The 19,884-nt window shown below is 41.7% G+C and overlaps 2 protein-coding genes across 2 annotated transcripts; both read left to right on the forward strand.

Moving 5' to 3' along the window:
• The first annotated feature begins 1,798 nt into the window (after nucleotides 1–1,798).
• Nucleotides 1,799–9,917, forward strand: LOC141442009 (uncharacterized). The gene is made up of 7 exons (XM_074106924.1): nucleotides 1,799–1,960; nucleotides 3,362–3,460; nucleotides 4,403–4,490; nucleotides 4,761–4,861; nucleotides 6,606–6,668; nucleotides 7,341–7,412; nucleotides 9,618–9,917. Exons 1-7 carry the CDS (start codon nucleotides 1,814–1,816, stop codon nucleotides 9,699–9,701), a joined length of 654 nt encoding a protein of 217 aa, XP_073963025.1. The 5' UTR covers nucleotides 1,799–1,813; the 3' UTR covers nucleotides 9,702–9,917.
• Nucleotides 9,918–14,776: 4,859 nt separating this feature from the next.
• On the forward strand, nucleotides 14,777–19,412 carry LOC141442005 (uncharacterized). Its single transcript, XM_074106919.1, has one exon. The coding sequence runs from the start codon at nucleotides 15,116–15,118 to the stop codon at nucleotides 16,301–16,303; it is 1,188 nt and encodes a 395-aa protein (XP_073963020.1). The 5' UTR covers nucleotides 14,777–15,115; the 3' UTR covers nucleotides 16,304–19,412.
• Nucleotides 19,413–19,884: the final 472 nt, after the last annotated feature.

Genomic DNA, 19,884 nt, shown 5'->3' on the forward strand with positions numbered 1-19,884 from the left:
CTTCTGGTCAGTCATTTGCCACAGTCTTGCGTTTGAGATAGTTCGAGGCCAAAAAAATCCAAGGATACGCCTCAGGCCTTTGTTAACAAACACCTGCAAATGATCGGTGATGTCCTTCCTTACGAATACAACATAGTACCTGAATATATCATCAATATATTGTCGTCATGAGCCGGAAGAAACGGCTCCTCAGCGCGTGGCTCCATCTCAGCGCATGTCTTTCCATCGTCTGCACGGAATCGTCATTTCACCACTCTTTTTGTCACGCGGTATAGGATGAGGGTAGAAAGAGACGGTGGATGCGATTGCGAGCACTTGCACGTTAGACAATACGGCCTCACATCTGTTGTGTCCTGAGCTCTTAGCGCAGAGCACCGACAAATCCTGCTAATATTATAAATGTGAAAGTTTGTGAAGATGTTTGGATTTTGGATGATTGTTACTCAATCACGTCTAAACCGCTGGACCGATTTAGATGAAATTCGGTATAAAGATAGCTAGAATACCAGAGTAGGACATAGGATAGTTTTTATCACGGAAAATTGCATAGTTACCGCGGGATAGCGATAAACGAGTTGTACGCGGAGTCGCGGGCAACTTTGTTTACTTAAAATTACTTCAGAAAACAGGGCAAGCCATGTGCTTGCTAACAATAGTTTTTTTTTGCCCAGCTGACAAACAAGCGCGTTCGGATACATATCAATATCGACTGCCAACATCTTACACTATCACCTAACTACTTAACTACCGTCGTCATCAGCTCCAAAATTCAAACTCAAACTCACAAAATCTATTGACATAAAAACACACACTACATCACAACAAAGACACAGTAATAGTAGATTGTGCACCAAGCAGAAAGTTATTTATTATTTTACCGAGTGACGATTTGGAGCCGAGCGTGAGCGAGGGCTTTAAAAGCACGAGGGCAATATAAATTACTTAATGCGAGGCGTATAATCTGCTTTTCTTTCAACTATTACAGGAATAATAGACGAAAATAACTCATGCTAAACAATTAATAGGAAAGAAATGTCTCTAGCACTCCATGATTCCATTTTTGTTAGTTTACATTCGCACTCTCAAAAAATGTCGGGTGACACTATTTAACGGACGTACGATACCGACATGATATTTTGTGATACGCCCATAGAAACTCTTGTCAGTTTGACACCAGTTTGTATGGGCGTGTACACGAAATAACGGGTCGGTATGTCCATGTCGGTATTATCCGTGCCGGTAAATAGTGTCACCCAAAATGTCCACGGAAAATTCGCAAGGTTCCCGCCAATTTTTTTTTTTTAATATCTTACTCTTTTTTGGCAGAGTTTATAGCCAGTAGCAGATATTTTTACCCGCGATCTGTCAAATTTGGGATGGGTGGCCAACCAAACACACAGTTTTTTTTTTAAATAAGGCTACTTACTATTTTTGATAGGATTGGTAGCAACAATTTTTTGTACGCAATCTGTCAAATTTCATAAAACCGTCAGGTTGACCAACCTAACACTAGATTTTTTTACACTATGCGGGCTAATTTTATAGCAAAAATACTTGTTACCTCTTTGTGGTGTAATTAAAAAAATCTGAAACAATGCAATAAAGGATTTTCTTTTCATATTTTTTTCTGCTCTAGAGCAGAAAAGTCCCGCTTTGTGCTTGGTATTTAGTGCGGGTATGATGAAATTAAAGCATAGTGGAAGAAAAACATAAATAGAAGAAGAAAGAGAGAGAGAGTAGAGATGCTCCAATCTCATGGGAAACAGAACAGTCGTCAAGTCGGTCGATATTTCAGGCGCTGGCGTGCAGTGTGATGGCGGTGGCGATGTCCCGCGTGGAGGACGTGTGCCGCTGGTGCTCGTCCACGCTGGACCAGGTGCTGGACTCGGGCGACCAGCTCTACCAGGACAGCTACCTGCACTACCGGCCCAGAGGGACCAGCCTGCTCGCCATCGAACAGGTAGGACCACTAAGGAAATACAAACTGACGCATGGATGCACAGAAAAACCAGAAAAAGAGACCAGCACTGGAATTGAGCCCAGGTCCTCAGCATTCCGTGCTGCGTGCTATAACCCCTACACCACTGCTGGACAGGAATCCAGACAGGAATTTTTCCTATTCATACATGTCTCAGGTTGCTTATTTCTACTATGCTACTTAAGCAGCAGCACTAGCGACATCTATGTTGCGTCTACAGACGTCACATTCTTTCGTACAACCGCTCACCCAGACAAGAGATGTCGCTACTAAGCAATCAAATTATGATTTATTTTTGGAGCCTTTTGTATTTTTTATTTCAACTTCAAATTTGTTACTTTGTTATTTGTTTGTTTGTTTGTTGTTATGTTGTTTGTGATTGTTAGTAACAAATTTGGAGTAGAAATAAAAAATACAAAAAGACTCCAAAAAATCAATCATAGGTAGGACCACAATCACGACTGATGGCAAGCTAAAATGTGGATTCAGATAGAGCTTGCCCAATAAATGCTCATTCACCCTGGAAGACGGTCAGGTAGCGATCAGGGAACACAGAAGCTGGCAGAGTATCCCACTCCTGAGCTATCTGGATAATAAAGCCGATATCAGAGGAAAAAAGCCGTGGTGCCCTTATGAAAAAAACCGTCGTGGCCTAATGGTTTGACGTATCGCCTCTCAAGCAGAGGGTCGTGGGTTCAAACCCCGGCTCGCACCTCTGAGTTTTTCGAAATTCATGTGCGGAATTACATTTGAAATTTACCACGAGTTTTGCGGTGCAATTGTGTGCGAAGCAATTCAATGGTGTGTGTGTAGTGCCCAATCCGCACTGAGCCCGTGTGGGAAGCCCTCTTGCTCTGAGAGGAGGCCTGTTCCCAGCAGTGGGACGTATATAGGCTGGGATGATGGATGGGATGATCAGCGGATAACGGCCGTAGGAATTCCACTGTTAAACATAGGCCTCCAGTTGCTTCGGTTGGAAGCGGCCTACACTGCATTCACCAGGTCATTCTCGTTGCCATATGGCCATATGGCCTGTTCTCCGAGCCATATGGCCTGCCCATTGCCACTTCAACGAGCTAAATAATTCCATTGGCTGTGTCGGTGACCCTCGTTTATAATATGTACTTGTGCCCTCGTTCTTCTACGGCTACAAATACGACTTAGTCGTATTCTATTATATGTCAGCCCCTTACGGACTTCTTTTTAGGAAGTTGTAGAACCAAATGCTAAGTAGGTATAAGTTATTTTGTTCTATCGACAATTAACAGCGAGTGTGTCGAGATAGTCAAAATTGTTGATAACATGTATACTATATCTATGTAATATGTTGATCGGCAACACTGCCCATCGGTTGTTGATTAACTAACGTTGCCCGTTCGGCAGATCCTGCGCAAGTTCTACACGCCGGGCAACTGCGTGTGCCGCGTGGTGGTGTACCAGCCGCGGCAGTCCGGCTCCGTCGACACCGACCTCGTGCCGCAGGTGACTGCTCGATGCTCGCTCGCCACACTTCCTGCCATGCAGCTGCCACACTTGACTGCCGCACTTGACTGCCACACTTGACTGCCGCACTTGACTGCCACACTTGACTGCCACACTTGACTGCCACACTTGACTGCCACACTTAACTGTCACACTTAGCTGCCACGTTTCACTGCCACACTTAGCTCCCACACTTAATTGCCACTCTAACCTGCCATGCAGCTGCCACACTTGACTGCCACACTTAGCTGCTATTCAGCTGCCACGCTTGACTGCCACACTTGGCTTCCACACTTAACTGACACACTTACCTGCCATGCAGCTGCCACACTTGACTGCCACACTTGGCTGCCACACTTAACTGCCACAGTTAACTACTACAGTTAGCTGCCACACTTGACTGCGACACTTAACTGCCTCACTTAGCTGCTACACTACTAGTGTACCTACTAGATGCGCCACAGCCGTATGAGCATGACACACTTTTCTGCCACACTAACCTGTCACACTCGTATCTTGTTTAAAGTGAAAATATTATTCTACGGTAACGCGTTACCGAGATATTAAGTATCCCATGTAACAATCCAGATATTTGTCTATCTGTACAGTCAAGGAAACTGAATCGCGTACCGGGAGGATGAAACCTTTGTGCTACTATATCACGTTGACATCCCATACATCTGCCAAAGAAATCATAGCGAAATTGACAATGAAAAGTGCCACCCTGGTACGTGATTCCGTTTCTAAATCTAAAGACATACATATAAACATCTTCACATACTTTCTCGTTTATAATATTATACCTAGTGCCATCCACGAAGACGCGTGATTTTGTCAAAATTAGACATTAATGACATTGTAATAAGAACCACGGCACGCGTCATCGTGAATGACTCTACCTATAGTGGGGTAGGTGTTATCGTATTGGCTTGTGTGTCGCAGCTGACCGAGTTCTTCCGCGAGGAGCGCAGCGGCGTGTTCGTGGCCGGGCTGGGGGACTTCGCCGTCGCGCTGTTCAGGACGCCGAGAGGTAACCAGTGGGGCCGGCGAGGGGGGACCTTTTCAAAATCAATTTATCGCTATAGGTAGGCGGGTGATGATGCTAAATGGGAATTTAATCGAGCCTCGTGGAGCCCTATTACATTTTGTAGATTAGTTGATACGAAGAAAAAAGTTATTGATGTTCCCGCTCCAGTGGTGGAGGAAGCGTTTACGGATTTTCTTCTTTCGTCTTTCTTTCGGTAACTTATATGTAACATGAATACAAATTAAACTGTTCAACTGTCTGTCTGCCGCATAGGTTTCTACATGTTCGACCCGGCGGACCGCGACCGCTATGGGCGCGCCGTGCCGCCGCCCTGCACCGGCCGCGCGCGCGCCTGCTTCTCGCAGTACCCCTCCGTGAGTGGCGCCACACACTCCCACACTCGCACACACACTACCATACACTCACTCACACTCCGACACACTTCCACATACTAACACACACTATCACACACTCACACACACTACAAAACAGGACTAAAAATTAATGAACGAATTTATGAACACAACTTTATTGTTAACGCCGTAAAAGCGTGTTCAGATATTTTTGATTGAATTTTTGCCCACAAGTTTAAACTCAAACTCATTTATTTGCTTTGAAACAATACAAAATAAATACTGAATCAAACCCTGTAAGGGCACTGCAATAATGCTATTATTAAAATAAACCTTAAACTTATGAGCGCAGATATGGATATGTGCTCGTACCTTAAACTTAAACTTAGCTAAAAACATAGTCAACACAATAATTTTAGTAAAACACAAGATATTATTATTAATTGCATACTTTCTTATAGTGCTGGCTAGTGCTTATCCTCTAAAAATTCCTGTAAGTGTAGTGTAGTAGTTTATGAGCATGACTGTACAATGTGTTGTGGAGTGTAGTAATTACATTAGACATTTTGTGGTGTTTGGTTTGGCATGGTGTCATGGCCTCGTTAAAGTTAAGCTTAAACATGTAAACTATAGCTATCTGTGGGATCCTGTAATACGGTATTTGACTATTTTGTATGTGTTTTATAAATGAAAACTACACAATGCCTGTTATCGAATAGAGAAACAATTTTTAAGCTACCATTACAAATAACAAAGTTATAAAGGTTTGAAATTCAAGATTATACAAAAAAAGACATACGCCAATACCGCCATACTTGCTGCATATAGAAAAGCGTTTGAGAAAGAGACAGGTATATAGATTTTTCAAATAATCACTATAAATCCAATTTTCAACCGAATTAAGTTTTCTCTTCGCTAAACACTGTCTGTAGATATATATATTTTCATAATAATATTAAGATATGGCAAATTCAGAAGTTATGTCAAATACCGTATTGGCTCTGTGTCTATTCCTACTACATATATTGTTTTTAGCAGTTGGTTCTTATTAAATAAAAAATAAATAAATAAAATGTATCGTGGTTAGAGACAACAAATTTGGTGTGGGTATTTTATATACAACTATAATGAAATCCGCGACGTAATTTTTGGCAATTCTCATGGGAATTTAGTTTAATCAATTTTCAATTCGACTGTCAGACCTGCAGGGCTACTACGACACTCGAAATTCGAAGTTCGTGTCGTGCGGTCCCTCTGACACTTATACTATTTAATACGAGAGCGAGAGGGACGGTACGATACGAAGTTCGAGTTTCGTAGTAGCCCTGCTGATAGTTTACGCGGGCGAATCGCGTAAAAGCTAGTCCCACTTATATTATAAAATATAAATGCGAAAGTTTGTGTGTGTATGTTTGTTATTCCTTCACGCTAAAACGGCTGGACGCATTTGGATGAAATTTGGTATGTAGGTAGCTGGACGTCTGAAATAACACACAGCGGCTACTTTTTATTCCAAAATTCCCACGGGATAGGGATAAAATCATGAAATTACAACCGCTAGGTTTAGAGTCATGAAATTTTGTACAGTTGTTCTTAACACAACCTCAATGGAGACCACGATATAAATTTTAGGATTTCCCAGAGGAATTTTGTCAAATCCCGGAATTTCAATTATAACTAACAGATCGAATAGTTTACGCGTGCGAAGCCGCGGGGTAAACTCTAGTTTTAAATAAAACCATTCTATTTTTAATGTTATTTTCAGGTGCAAGCTCTCGCCGAAAAGCTCTGCCCGAACATTCCACCGATCACGAAAGATCCTGACGACGTAAGTAAAGTCTGTCCAGCGAGTCGTGCCAGCAAGTTTAAAACAATGAGGGCTATTTGACCTCGCCTGACACTCGCCTGTCGAAAGACCCTCATTGGCTCATTTGCTCATGGCAAAAACGGAACCTTTATAGTATCGCCATGTCTGTCTGTCTGTCTGTTTGTCCGTCCGCGGCTTTGCTCAAGGACTATCAATGCTAAAAAGCTGCAACTTTGCACGAATATAATATGTAAACTATGCCGACAAAATGGTACAATAAAAATACAAAAATATTTTTTTTAGGGTACCTCTCATAGACGTAAAGTGGGGATGATTTTTTTATTCTCATCCAACCTTGTAGTGTGGGGTATCGTTGGATAGGTCTTTTAAAACCAATTTCAATTTTCTATTTTGGTATCGAGAGGTCAGAAGGTTTCTGACCTCTCGATACTAACGCCATCTATCGATCCTCCACCTGTAACCAAAACCTTCATTAGACTACAGCATCCCGCGCAATATTTATCAATCAAACTACCCTAGTAAATCGTATGGCTGTTGTGGTGTTTTATAGTTAAGGCCTCGTTATCTTTTGATCAAAGTTCCATAATAAATAAAGATTCAAAAAAAAACTACCCTAGGGATTTGACCCTGGAAGGTAGATGCCTCATCTGACGGTACATGCGCTTGTTTCAGGCTGAGAACGCTTCCAAAGCTGACAAGAGCAGCAAGGTCTCTAGGACTTCCATAGACAAGGAGTCCAAGGAGGTTTGTAGCATTTTATAATCTGACCAAGTATGAGTACAAGCGGTGGACGCAAGTGACGAGTTGGCGTTCATTGTGGCGTTCTAAGGGAGAGGCTCCTGTCACACTGGTCAGTGGACGTCTTCCGGCTGATGATGATGATGATGAAGAATACAAGGTGTCTAAATACTACTTCGAAATATCACAGTTAATAGATCTGTGCGAAATAAACTCAGCGGCACAAAATTTGGCCCACTTGCACAACAAATACAAACTTACTTACTACAAACTTACCTACTTACTTGCATACAAATTACCTGTTGTTTCATACAATGAGGGCTATCGTTTTTTGTCTCACTAGATGGCGCACTGTTGCGTGAGTTTTTAAGTATGGCTTTCAGTCTTTTATTACGGGCGTGAAAACAAAGTTTAGATTAAATCATATTTAATACACCTCAAAACCTTACCATAAAAATATCGAGCATGCCACAGTGTTGCATAGTCCCTGTTTTGTTCGGAAAAAAGGACGACAAAGGTTTCCGAAAGACAAAACTGTCTCAAAACGCAGACATTCATTGCCCCGGAACGCATATTTGCCATAATTAATTTCAGATATTGCAAAATATTCTCAAAATTTTCTAATTATAAATAAACCCGCGTAGCTCTCCCAAAAACTATAAGATTTGACATTTCGGAGACCTCACGCTACACTAGCGCCTCTAGTGGCGAGTTCATACGCGATAGCCCTCATTGAAGGCCAGCTGGGCTACTACGAAACTCGAAACTCAAAGTTCGTATCGTACCGTCCCTCTCGCTCTCGTATTAAATAGTTTCAAGTGTCAGAGAGACCGCACGACACGAACTTCGAGTTTCGTAGTAGCCCTGCAGGTTTTTTGCCGCTCAGTACATTTTAGCTTGCGTTCATTTGACTGAATACCATTGTAAAATAATAATGATAAAACCATTTATTTGTAGCGATTCCTAGCGCCATCTAGTGAGCAAATATCAACTAAAATCTTTAATAGGGCGCTTTGCGGCCAGCAAGGCTACTCGAAACTCGAAACTCGAAGTTGTTCGTGCAGTTCCCTCGTGCGTCCCTCTCGCTCTCGTATCAAACAGTGTAAGTGTCAGAGGGACCGGACGACACGAACTTCGAGTTTCGAGTTTCGGAGTAGCCCAGCTGGGGGCCGTGTAGCCGGTAGTTCGTATCGTACACACCGTCCCTCTCTCTCGTATTAAATAATCCAAGCGTCAGTGGGATGGCAAGATACGAAGTTCGAATTTTGTATTTCGTAGTATATGAGCTGGTTGCAGATTAAACGTTTTGACTTTTTACCCGACTGCGAAGAAGGAGGGTTATGTGTTTGACGCGTATGTATGTATGTATGTAAGTATGTATGTATGTTTATTCCTATGTCCTCTCATAACTACTCAACGGCTGAACCGATTTTGATAAATGATACGTCATTGAATTCTTCTTAATGACGCAAGTGACACTAGGTACATGAAATTCTTAAAAAATCAAAATGGCAGATTTTTGGCGCCAAATTGTTTTAAAAAAAAAATTGTTAAAACCAATTGAGTGGGGTATCAAATGAAAGCTAATAATTAGCCCATTCAAAAAATATATAGGTTATAGCCGTTTTAATATACCGTTTTCACAGAAAAGTGTGAAATAAAACAATAAATTTAAAAAATCAAAAACCCGACTGCCTTAAAAATACTAAAAAGAAGAAAAGTCTAGTGGGCTAGAACTGTGTTAAGTAGCTAACTTAAAGTTCAATAGTCGGGACCCATTTAAATCGTGAGGCTCATAAATTCTTACCTAATGGGTCCCGACTGTTGATTTTTAAGTTAGCTACTTAACACAGTTCTAGCCCACTAGACTTGGTTTCTTCTTTTTAGTATTTTTATGGCAGTCGGGTATTTGATTTTATAATTTATTGTTTTTTTTAGCGCCGCATTATTTTTAAGGGCGTACGCTAGCTGGCGGGTGCAGCGGGGCTACCACGAAATTCGAAAATCGAAGTTCGTGTCGTTCTGTCTCTTTGACACTTATACTGTTTAATACGAGAGTGAGAGAGATTGTACATACGATACGCAGTTTGATTGTCGAATTTCGGAGTAGGCCCTCAGATGAAATTCTATGCACGGCAGGCACGACAGGCGTCCACCCGTCTCCGTGCAAAACGCGTCCGGTAGCATAGACCTAAAACTTATTGTTTCTAGGTTCGCTTTGAGGAACCGGCGAAGTTTCAAATATACGGCATGGATGTCACTAGTCTACGGAGATTGAACCAGCACGAGAGATGAAGGGATTAAAAGTAAATTGCAATTTTACACAAAAGTGCCAAAGGGATTCTAGTTGAAATGTTGAAGTTAAGTCTTGTTTGGTTTCAATTTGCTTTTAAACGATTAGATGTGAATCAGGTGAAAGGTGGCAATAAAAAATGTTTTGATAATGTGCTGTTACACGCGCCAGTTTTTTTGTATTTGGAACAAGGTTTTGTAATAAAATGAGTAATTTAATTGAAGTTTTATTTATTTCGCTATTAGGTTTGCTTTAATTTACCGAGCTCATTTGCTCAGAAATATTTGGATACCTTGGCCGCTCCGATATATTATTATCTGATGGGACTGTATAGTCACCAGCATTAATATCTACCACAGCGGAGCGTGCAAAAATATCTGATACGTCCTTACGGCTAGGCTCTAGAAGTAATTCCAATGAGGGCTATCGTTTTTTGTCTCACTAGATGGCGCACTGTTGCGTGAGGTTTTTAAGTGTGGCTTTCAGAGTCTGTTATTACGGGCGTTAAAACAAAGTTTAGATTTAATCATATTTAATACACTTTAAAACCGTACCATAAAAATATCCAGCAACAACAGTGTTGCTTAGTCCCGTTTTGTTCGGAAAAAAGGGAGGCACAAAGTTTCCGAAAGACAAAACTGTCTCAAAAATACAGACATTCATTGCCCCGTAACGCATAAGTGCCATAATTAATTTCAGGTAATGCAAATATTCACAAAATTATTCTAATTATAAATAAACCCGCGTAGCTCACCAAAAACTATGAGATTTGACATTTCGAGCACCTCACGCTACACTAGCGCCTCTAGCGGCGAATTCATTCGCGATAGCCCTCATTAAAAGTGGATGATAGAATACTGAATTCAGATTTAGAAGTGGCGGGTGCTTTTGAAATTTTTCTCAGATATAGCTGTAAATACGACTCGCGATCTAAAGTCTTCCACTGTGCTGGCTAGTTCTTATCTAAATGAAATTGCGAAGGATAGACGTCTGAATTTTGTTTTCAACACACTGACTGAAGAAATTATAAAGACTTTTAAATCTTTGAAACTGAAGAATACGGAGGTCTTTGGGGTATTCTGTGCGAGTTATGCAATCTGTCATCCATATTGTGGCGAACCGTACCTAGCCGTCATTTTGAATAAGTGCATTGATGGTGTGTTCCCGGACTTAATGAAATATAGCAGTGATTCCATTGCTTAAAGCTGGGAGCTCATCTGATCCTGGCAACTTTCGTCCGATATCTGTGCTGCCTGTGCTGAGTAGTGTTTGAAAAGATTATGCTTAACCAGCTGCTTCTTCACTTCAATGTAAACAACCTACTACACAGTCAGCAATTCGGTTTCACAAAAGGCCGTTCGACAACAGAAGTCTCATGAAGTACATTTATGATGCATGGGAAAATCCGCAAGATGCAATAGGAATATTTTGCGACCTCTCCAAGGCCTTCGAAAACGTGGAGCACGAGACGCTTATCCGCAAACTTCAGCACTATGGACTTTCCGCTAAAGCACTAAACCTAAAGTGCGCAAGGGATTCTAGTTAAAATGTTAAGTCTTGTTTGGTTTCAATCAGATGGAAGGTTGCAATAAAAAATGTTTTGATGTTACACGTGCCAGTTTTTTTTTGTATTTGGGACAAAAGAACCATAAATATATACTATACATAGTAATAATATCAAAATCACGAGCAGGGCTACAAGTAACTGTATCTCTGCTACATCTAAAAATCGAATTAATAAGTGTAAGTAATTGTTTATAGTTCATTGATAACGAAGTAAAGTTATGCATGACCCAACCATCCTGTGGAAGCATGTCGTTAACGAAGCCTGTTTTACATACAGCGCCATCTAGGTGGAAGTTATGCAAAGTATACATAAAACAACAAAATCGAGTATTGAGATATTATAATCCATACTTTAACTATCCTAAAAATAAATTAACTATATTATATAACTATCCATACTTAATTATTAATATCTATATATATACAAGAAGAAACTGACTGACTGACTTATAGATCAACGCACAGCCCAAACCGCTGGGCCTAGAAACTTGAAATTTGATACAGGGGTTCTTTTTATGATGTAAGTGAGCACTAAGAAAGGATTTTTAGAAATTCACCCCCAAGGGGGTGAAATAGGGGGGTGAAGTTTATATTTATACGCTATTTCGTCAAATTATACTGTCATTGCGAATCAGCGTCCCCTTAACTTCGAGGTCCGCGCGTATGAAACCGCGGACCACGAGGTCAAGACAAATCTGCCCGCGTTTCTTCGCTCGCTGGTGTTTTAGAGAGATTCTTGTAGGGTGCGTCCCTTCAAAGTCATCTTCCGCTGCCACTATCTTGTCAGATTATGATGGTAATGCGAATCAGCTTCCTTTTAACCTCGAGGCCCGCGCGTCAAACACCGCAGACCACGAGGTTAAAACAAATCTGACCGCGTCTCTTCCCTCTTCTTTTCAGCTGCTGTTTCCATGTCAGACTATGTTGATAATGCAAATCAGCTTCCCTTTGATCTCGTGGCCCGCGCGTCAGTCACCGCAGGACACGAGGTCAAGGGAAATCTGACCGCGTTTCTTCACGATGATCTTCTGCTGCCACTGTTTTGTCAGATTATTTACATGATAATGCCCAGGATAGGAAAGAGTGGCGGAGGAAAGGGGAAGGCTTTGCCCAGCAGTGGGACATAATACAGGCTACATAAAAAAATTCGAATCAGCTCCCTTTTAACCTCGAGGCCCGCGCGTGAAACACCGCAGACCACGAGGTTAAAACAAATCTGACCGCGTCTCTTCACTCTTCTTTTCAGCTGCTTTTTCCGTATCAGATTATGTTGATAATGCGAATCAGCTTCCTTTTAACCTCGAGGCCCGCGCGTCAAACACCGCAGACCACGAGGTTAAAACAAATCTGACCGCGTCTCTTCCCTCTTCTTTTCAGCTGCTTTTCCCGTATCATATTATGTTGATAATGCGAATCAGCTTCCCTTTGATCTCGTGGCCCGCGCGTCAGTCACCGCAGGACACGAGGTCAAGGGAAATCTGACCGCGTTTCTTCACGATGATCTTCTGCTGCCACTGTTTTGTCAGATTATTTACATGATAATGCCCAGGATAGGGAGGAGTGGCGGAGGAAAGGGGAAGGCTTTGCCCGGCAGTGGGACATAATACAGGCTACATAAAAAAATGCGAATTAGCTTCCTTTTAACCTCGAGGCCCGCGCGTTAACCACCACAGGCCACAAGGTTAAAACAAATCTGGCCACGTCTCGTCACGCTTCTCTTTTCTTGTCAGATTATGTTGGTAGTGCGATTCAGCGTCCTTTTAACCTCGAGGCCCGCGCGTCAAACACCGCAGACCACGAGGTTAAAACAAATCTGACCGCGTCTCTTCACGCTTATCTTCTGCTGCCATTGTTTTGTGAGATTATTTTGAAGATAATGCGAATTAGCTTCCTTTTAACCTCGAGGCCCGCGCGTCAGCCACCGCAGGCCACGAGGTTAAAACAAATCTGACCGCGTCTCTTCGCGCTTCTTTTCAGCTGTATCCTTTTCAGATAATGTTGATAATGCGAATCAGCTTCCTTTTAATCTCGAGGCCCGCGCGTCAGTCACCGCCGGCCACGAGGTTAAAACAAATCTGACCGCGTCTCTTCACGCTTCTTTTCAGTTGTGTATCCTTTTCAGATTATGTTGATAATGCGAATTAGCTTCCCTTTGATCTCGAAGCCCGCGCGTCAGTCACCGCAGGCCACGAGGTCAAGGGAAATCTGACCGCTTATTCTTCTATCTTCCTTGTGTTTCATCTTGCTTTCCTTTTCTTACCTATAATCCACACATAAAGAAGGAAAAGGAGTACTATATTAATTAAATTAGTAATGGTACTCGCGTGAGACAAAAAAAAAACGGCCTGGGCTTCCCGAACGCCAAAACTAAAATGGCTGACTTAGCAAAAGCATTGCGAAAGGCCGTATCGGCTGCCATTTCATTCTTATGTTATTAAATAATTTATATTTGTCTATGATAATGATAATGCTTATTTATGACGTAATGTCATAATGACAAAGTTCTACAGCGGCTTAAGACTAAAAATGTACAATGTAATGTTAGAATGTAGAGTCGATAAAATAGCATTCGTTTTTAATCGCTTGAATAAGGAATTCTAATTTCTACAACGACGTTGTTTTTTAACTTTGTCCAATTTATTCTTTGTTAACATAAAATACTTGGATGAATATGCAAAAAAAACACAAATTATATAAAATATCCACGTGAAGGTTTTTTTAGAAAGTAAGGTTATGATTATCTGACACAAAAAACAGGAATACGATTTTTAGTTTCAATGGAAAATTACCACATGCCTACGTTTTGTGAAATCTACAAAAGATCGAAAAATAAAGATTGCTTGGTTAAAAAACATTTTATCTAGAATGACACAAAATATAACACAACACAACTTTTATTTATGTAACCTTTTTGTTTTTCCTTTTTGTACAATAAAGAGTATAAACAAACAAACAAACAAACAATATAAGACGTTCATTTAATACAAAAGACATTATTCGTACTTTACAGATTACCTTGTTCCATTGTCTCTACCTCATGCAAGGTCAAAGGCGCCGGCCGAACAAAACTCACGTTAGTACCTATAGCTACTAGATTTAGTAATTAATGAAATTCAATATGATTATTAAAGTATCACTACAGACAATTCTAATAATACTTCGGTATAAAAACATTTGTAAAACAAAGTAATGTGCACTTAAACAGTTCTTCAATGTAATGCGACGCGACGCCAAATCAAGTCAAGCCAAGCAGATGTCAGTGCCCCGTCCCCGACTCCCGTCTCCCCAATCTCCCCTCGCGCACCTCGCCTCATACTTGGCCTGACAAGCAAAAATAATTTTACGCTGGTAACACTCTTTGTCAAAAAAATCTGTTTGGCATTTGATACCTAATACCTATTAGTATTTATTAGATAACGGACAATTCCGATTTAACAGGATTCGCGCTGTCATCGTTCATCCACCATTACCTCTCATTATTTCAGTCTGATTAGGATTAGGAAGGACGGTATTACGCTCGAACTGTCATAACATACGCTCTGTTATTATTGCTTAAATAAATGGTTAAAAGTTGATATTATCTCTAAATTAGCTAAATATAGCAAAGTAAGAACCGTGATTGGCAGTACGCATTGTTTGTGGTGCCTAAAATTTTCTGTGGTGCGCGAAATCTGCTGTTTAATTCACGATTCCTAAATCGCACGGAACTAAATAAAAAGTTATTTTGCGGGTCAGCTGATCGGCCGTCAACAAATCAGCTGTTAGCTGCGGCGTTTACGCACGGGACGAGAGCTCGGTGCCGGTTGCTGGATATTCGACCTTAACACAGTGACATTAAATATACTTCACAATGCCAGCTTGTGCGGGATGTTCAAATAAAGTCGTTGATGGCAGATTTTTGAACTGCATTAACTGCCACAATTTTTATGATCTCCTCTGCGCGAACGTATCGCAGGAGATGTACTCCAGAGCAGGGCCAGAGGAGAAGACCTCATGGAAGTGCGTACAGTGCAAAAGTCTTGAACCAAAGAGGGGCAACGCTGAAACACCGGTGCGCGGCGGCAATGTTAATATTAACATGAACCGGGGGGCCGGCCGGCCACGGGTGGTCGCGAGCCCTGAAGAGTCTGAGGGCGACAGCTCCGTCATGGAGGTGTCCTACGTAGGGGAGACCGGGGCTTTAATTAGCAGAGACAGCCAGCACCAACCAGCCCAGCACCATCATAACACTACCCCACCCGGAAATGGGCTAGATGCAACCCGCGTCACGGACATACAGCTGTTGACTACTGAACTGCGTCTGTTCCGTGAGGAGATGCGGGCGATGAGCCACGAGATCCACGCGCTGCGCGAGGCGATGTCTGGTTTGGCGTTGAGGATCGACGGCTGTGACGGGCGCATAAGCGCGCTCTGTGCGCGTGTGGAGCTGCTGGAGAGCAAGCCTGAGACACGCGTAGACAACGGCGACCCGGAGGCTATGTTGAGTACCATTGGGCAGTTGAGAATGGAACTGAATGATCGCGACCAGGACATGCTACTCAACGACATAGAGGTGTCCTGTGTTCCGGAACGCAGCGGTGAAAATCCGCTGCACCTGATAACCACCCTAGGGCAGAAGTTGGGAGTAGCGCTGACTGAGCACGACATCGTGGATGCGGTGCGCGTTGGGCGCGCTTCGCGACTCGAGGAGGGCGTCCAGGGGCCGGCGCCGCGGCCAAGGCTGCTCGTGGTGCGCCTGGCGCGGCGCGCTGTGCGGGACCGCCTGCTCCAGGCGGCGCGGGTGCGCCGCGGGGCGACCACCGAGGGCGCGGGCCTGCCCGGACCGAGTGGCCGCTTCTATGTCAACGAGCGGCTGACCCCGAACAATCGACGGTTGTTCCAGAAGGCTCGCGAACTCAAGGATCGCCTCGGCTGGAGATATGCGTGGACTAGGGACGGTCGGGTATATGTACGGCAACGACCGGGCACGGAATCGCCTCGGTACCGCATTCGCACTGAACAAGACTTAATTCGTGTTTTTGGTGTCGAAAATGTTTGAACAATACGTATTGCGCGGGTATGTACTCTCACAGCCTCAACGTTTTACTTGCATGTTTCTTAAAAACAGTATTAAATATTATGTTGCACTCATTGGTCTCCGCTTTTTGTTGATTATGGTTGTTTATGGTCATGTAAATCAAGCACAACATCCCAAGATACATTTCATGTTATTCAACTTCCACTATACTCACTTAAACACAATTACTGCGTTCACTATTGAATTTTACACTGCACTACACTCAAATAAACTATACACGACATCACGCTTAAATTCATTGTTTACTTCTAAAAGAGAACCAGTCCACTACTCAACACACGTATGTGTCATTATGTGCAATGATTAATAAACAACTAAAGATAGGTTTGTATAATGCGGGTTCACTTGGTACAAACCATGACAACTTTATAGCGACTTGCACTCGGCATGATATCGATGTCTTAGCTATTAATGAAACCTGGCTGAGGGTAGGAGAGGAAACTCGGGCGCCTGTACTTCCAAAATGTAGGTTGCGACATAATCCTAGACCCCAGGGCACACGCGCGCGGGGAGGAGGCGTAGGTTTTTATATTAAACGAGATATTAACGCCCGCACCTGGTCTCACCCGATAGACCCGCGGCACAAAGCTGTTGAGCAAATGTGGGTAACACTGACACTTAATGGGATGAAACTAGTTATAGGTACGGCGTATCGGCCACCCTGGATGGATGTTGATATCTTTTTCGATGCCTTGTCAGACTCAATTAGCTCAGTACCCAATTATGACTATTTAATAGTATTAGGCGACTTTAATATAAATTTATTGACTACCACTGACACGAAGGTTTCCAAATTTAATACTTTCATATCTAGTTTTAACTTGACGCAATTGATTTCAGACCCTACACATTTCACAAGCACTAGTCAAACGCTGTTGGATGTTGTTTGCACTGACATGCGCGCTAAAAGCACGGCCATTGAACATTTAGGCTCCCTGTATGGTCACTGCCTAGTGCTATGCGAATTTAATGTCAAGCGAAATAGACCAAAGCCCTATACAATCACATACAGACCTCTGAAAAACATCAATTTCGCAAGCTTTGACATGGACTTGCAGAGTGTAATGTGGGACTCAATATCACAGCTAAGTACCATTAATCAGAAGGTTGCTGCATTGAGTGAACAAATAGTCCTTTTATTTAACTTACATGCACCCTTAAAAACATCTGTTGTCAAACATTCTTCTTACCCTTGGATCACGGACACAGTGCAGCTCATGATGCGCATGCGTGATAAAGCTGCAGCTGACTTTCATAAAACTGGCTCTGATAGTAAAAAGAAATACTATAAAGATTTAAAATCAACAGTGAATAAAGCACTATTTAGTGAGAAATGCGCCTATTTCAATCAAAATATAAGCAATAAAATTAAACAACCTAAATTACTATGGAAAAATCTAAAATCAACTATATTACCTAAGAATAATGCTGAACTGCCCACTTTATTAAGTGATCCAGATATAATTAACAAGCATTTTTTGACTTTGCCAATATCATCACAAGTCACTTTATCACAGCTTACTTATTTTGAATTTCACAGGTATAGCGATTCCATATTTCATATAGATACAATAAGCTCAGATAAAATAATGAAAATTATTAGTAGTCTGAAATCGAATGCTGAAGGATGTGACGGTATTAGTTTAAATATGTTAATAATGACTTTGCCATACTCTTTAGACGCAATAACAGATTTAGTAAATACCTCTATTTTGACATCTACATTTCCTGACCTCTGGAAGTTGGCAATTGTGCGACCTTTGCCTAAGAACACAAATCCATCTGAGCTGAAGGACCTTAGACCTATTAGTATATTGCCATGTATATCTAAAATATTGGAAAAAGCTGTATGCACTCAATTAACTGAATACCTTGAGCGCAGTAACATTTTGCCAGACGTTCAATCAGGATTTAGGAAGGGCAGAAGTACAGTGACTGCCCTGCTTGACGTCACTGACAATGTGTTGTGTGCTCAGGCTAAAGGAATGTGCACAATACTTGTCCTGCTTGATTTCTCTAGGGCATTCGACTGCCTGGACATTAATATCTTATTGTCCAAACTGAGTTACTATGGGTTTGACAAAAATGCACTGGCTTGGTTTGACAGTTATCTTAGTAATCGCTGTCAACATGTAAAACTGAACCTTAATAATGGGTCCTCTAGGGTATCAGAAAGGATTAGTCTCGCTAAAGGCGTACCACAAGGATCGATACTCGGACCGATTCTTTTTATTTTATACACTGCCGATATTGGGTCACTCATTGCACACTGCAAATACCACATTTATGCAGACGACATACAAGTCTATATATCCTGTAAGCCATCTGAGATTGATAGTGCTGTAGAAAAGTTGAACACAGATTTGGCAAACATAGCTTCTTGGGCTTCAAGGAACAGTTTACTACTTAACCCCACAAAAACAAAATATTTAATTCTTGGTAGTAAACAACAGTTGACCAAGCTCAGCTCAGCTATTGATATTAAGTTAATGGGTGAGCCCATTGAGCGAGTATATGATGCACGCAACTTAGGCCTTTTAATAGACTGTGATCTTCGATATGAGAAGCACATTGCAAATTCTGTTAAAAATTGCTTTTATAAACTTAAAATACTATACAAAATCAGGCCATTCATAACTGAAACCTTACGTGTACAGCTGGTTGAGTCACTTGTACTGTCAAAATTAAATTATATGGACATAGTATTTGGTCCCCGGCTACTAGCCAAAACAAAGAAACTCATCCAACGTGTACAAAATGCTTGTGCTCGTTTCTGTTTCAACATTCCACCAAGGGGCCATGTAACACCATTTTTAAATAAACATAGCATTCTTAAGATGCAACACCGCCGCAAGCTTCATCTGGCATGTTTATTGTTCGGAATATCACAGAACAGGGCTCCCTCATATTTGTTTGAAAAGTTGTCATGGTTGTCCAGTGGCAGAACGCACAGAACTCGGGAATGTAGTGTACAGCTGGTAACAACGCAACACGCTTCCGCTACTTTCCGAGGAAGTTTCCGCTATGTTGCAACTAAATGTTGGAATAACATCCCGCCGCCAATTAGGAACCTGAAAAACATACATAGTTTTAAAACAAGTCTTAAAAAAATTATCTACGCCCATCAAAAAGATCAAGAAACGTTAATGCATGACACCAGCTGTTTTTAGTACATACCTGAGCAGTACGTCCCATCCGGTGTTGACATGGGTGTTCTTCTTGTCTTCTTGTTTTTACTTTAATTTATTTATTGTCATGTGGTTTATGTTTTCTTTTATTTGTTTTATTTTGTCACCTAGTCTTGTTTATCTTGAGTAGGTACTCAGAATGACATTGATCTTCTGGGAGTTGTGTGTCTTGATTAGCCAAGCAACTGTTGCTTGAAACTATTTGTAGGTTCTAATCCTTATAAAAAATACCACTTTAACCATTTTTTCACACTATTCGATTAATATCGCTACATATTGTATTTTGTAATTGAAAATTGTTATTGTTTGTTTGTTTTTCGTCTTGCTTGCTGAGCGTATGGTTGGCCGTGTCAG

This window comes from Choristoneura fumiferana, chromosome 24 (assembly GCF_025370935.1).
Source record: "Choristoneura fumiferana chromosome 24, NRCan_CFum_1, whole genome shotgun sequence".
NCBI classification, from domain to species: Eukaryota; Metazoa; Arthropoda; class Insecta; order Lepidoptera; family Tortricidae; genus Choristoneura; species Choristoneura fumiferana.

What these genes read in the sequence shown, in the direction of transcription:
- LOC141442009 (XM_074106924.1), top strand. Translation starts at nt 1,814, where the DNA reads ATGGCGGTGGCGATGTCCCGCGTGGAGGACGTGTGCCGCTGGTGCTCG. An exon ending in GCTGTTCAGGACGCCGAGAG is followed by an intron (nt 4,491 to 4,760) that starts GTAACCAGTGGG and finishes TCTGCCGCATAG; the next exon opens with GTTTCTACATGTTCGACCCG. An exon ending in TCACGAAAGATCCTGACGAC is followed by an intron (nt 6,669 to 7,340) that starts GTAAGTAAAGTC and finishes CGCTTGTTTCAG; the next exon opens with GCTGAGAACGCTTCCAAAGC.
- LOC141442005 (XM_074106919.1), top strand. Translation starts at nt 15,116, where the DNA reads ATGCCAGCTTGTGCGGGATGTTCAAATAAAGTCGTTGATGGCAGATTT.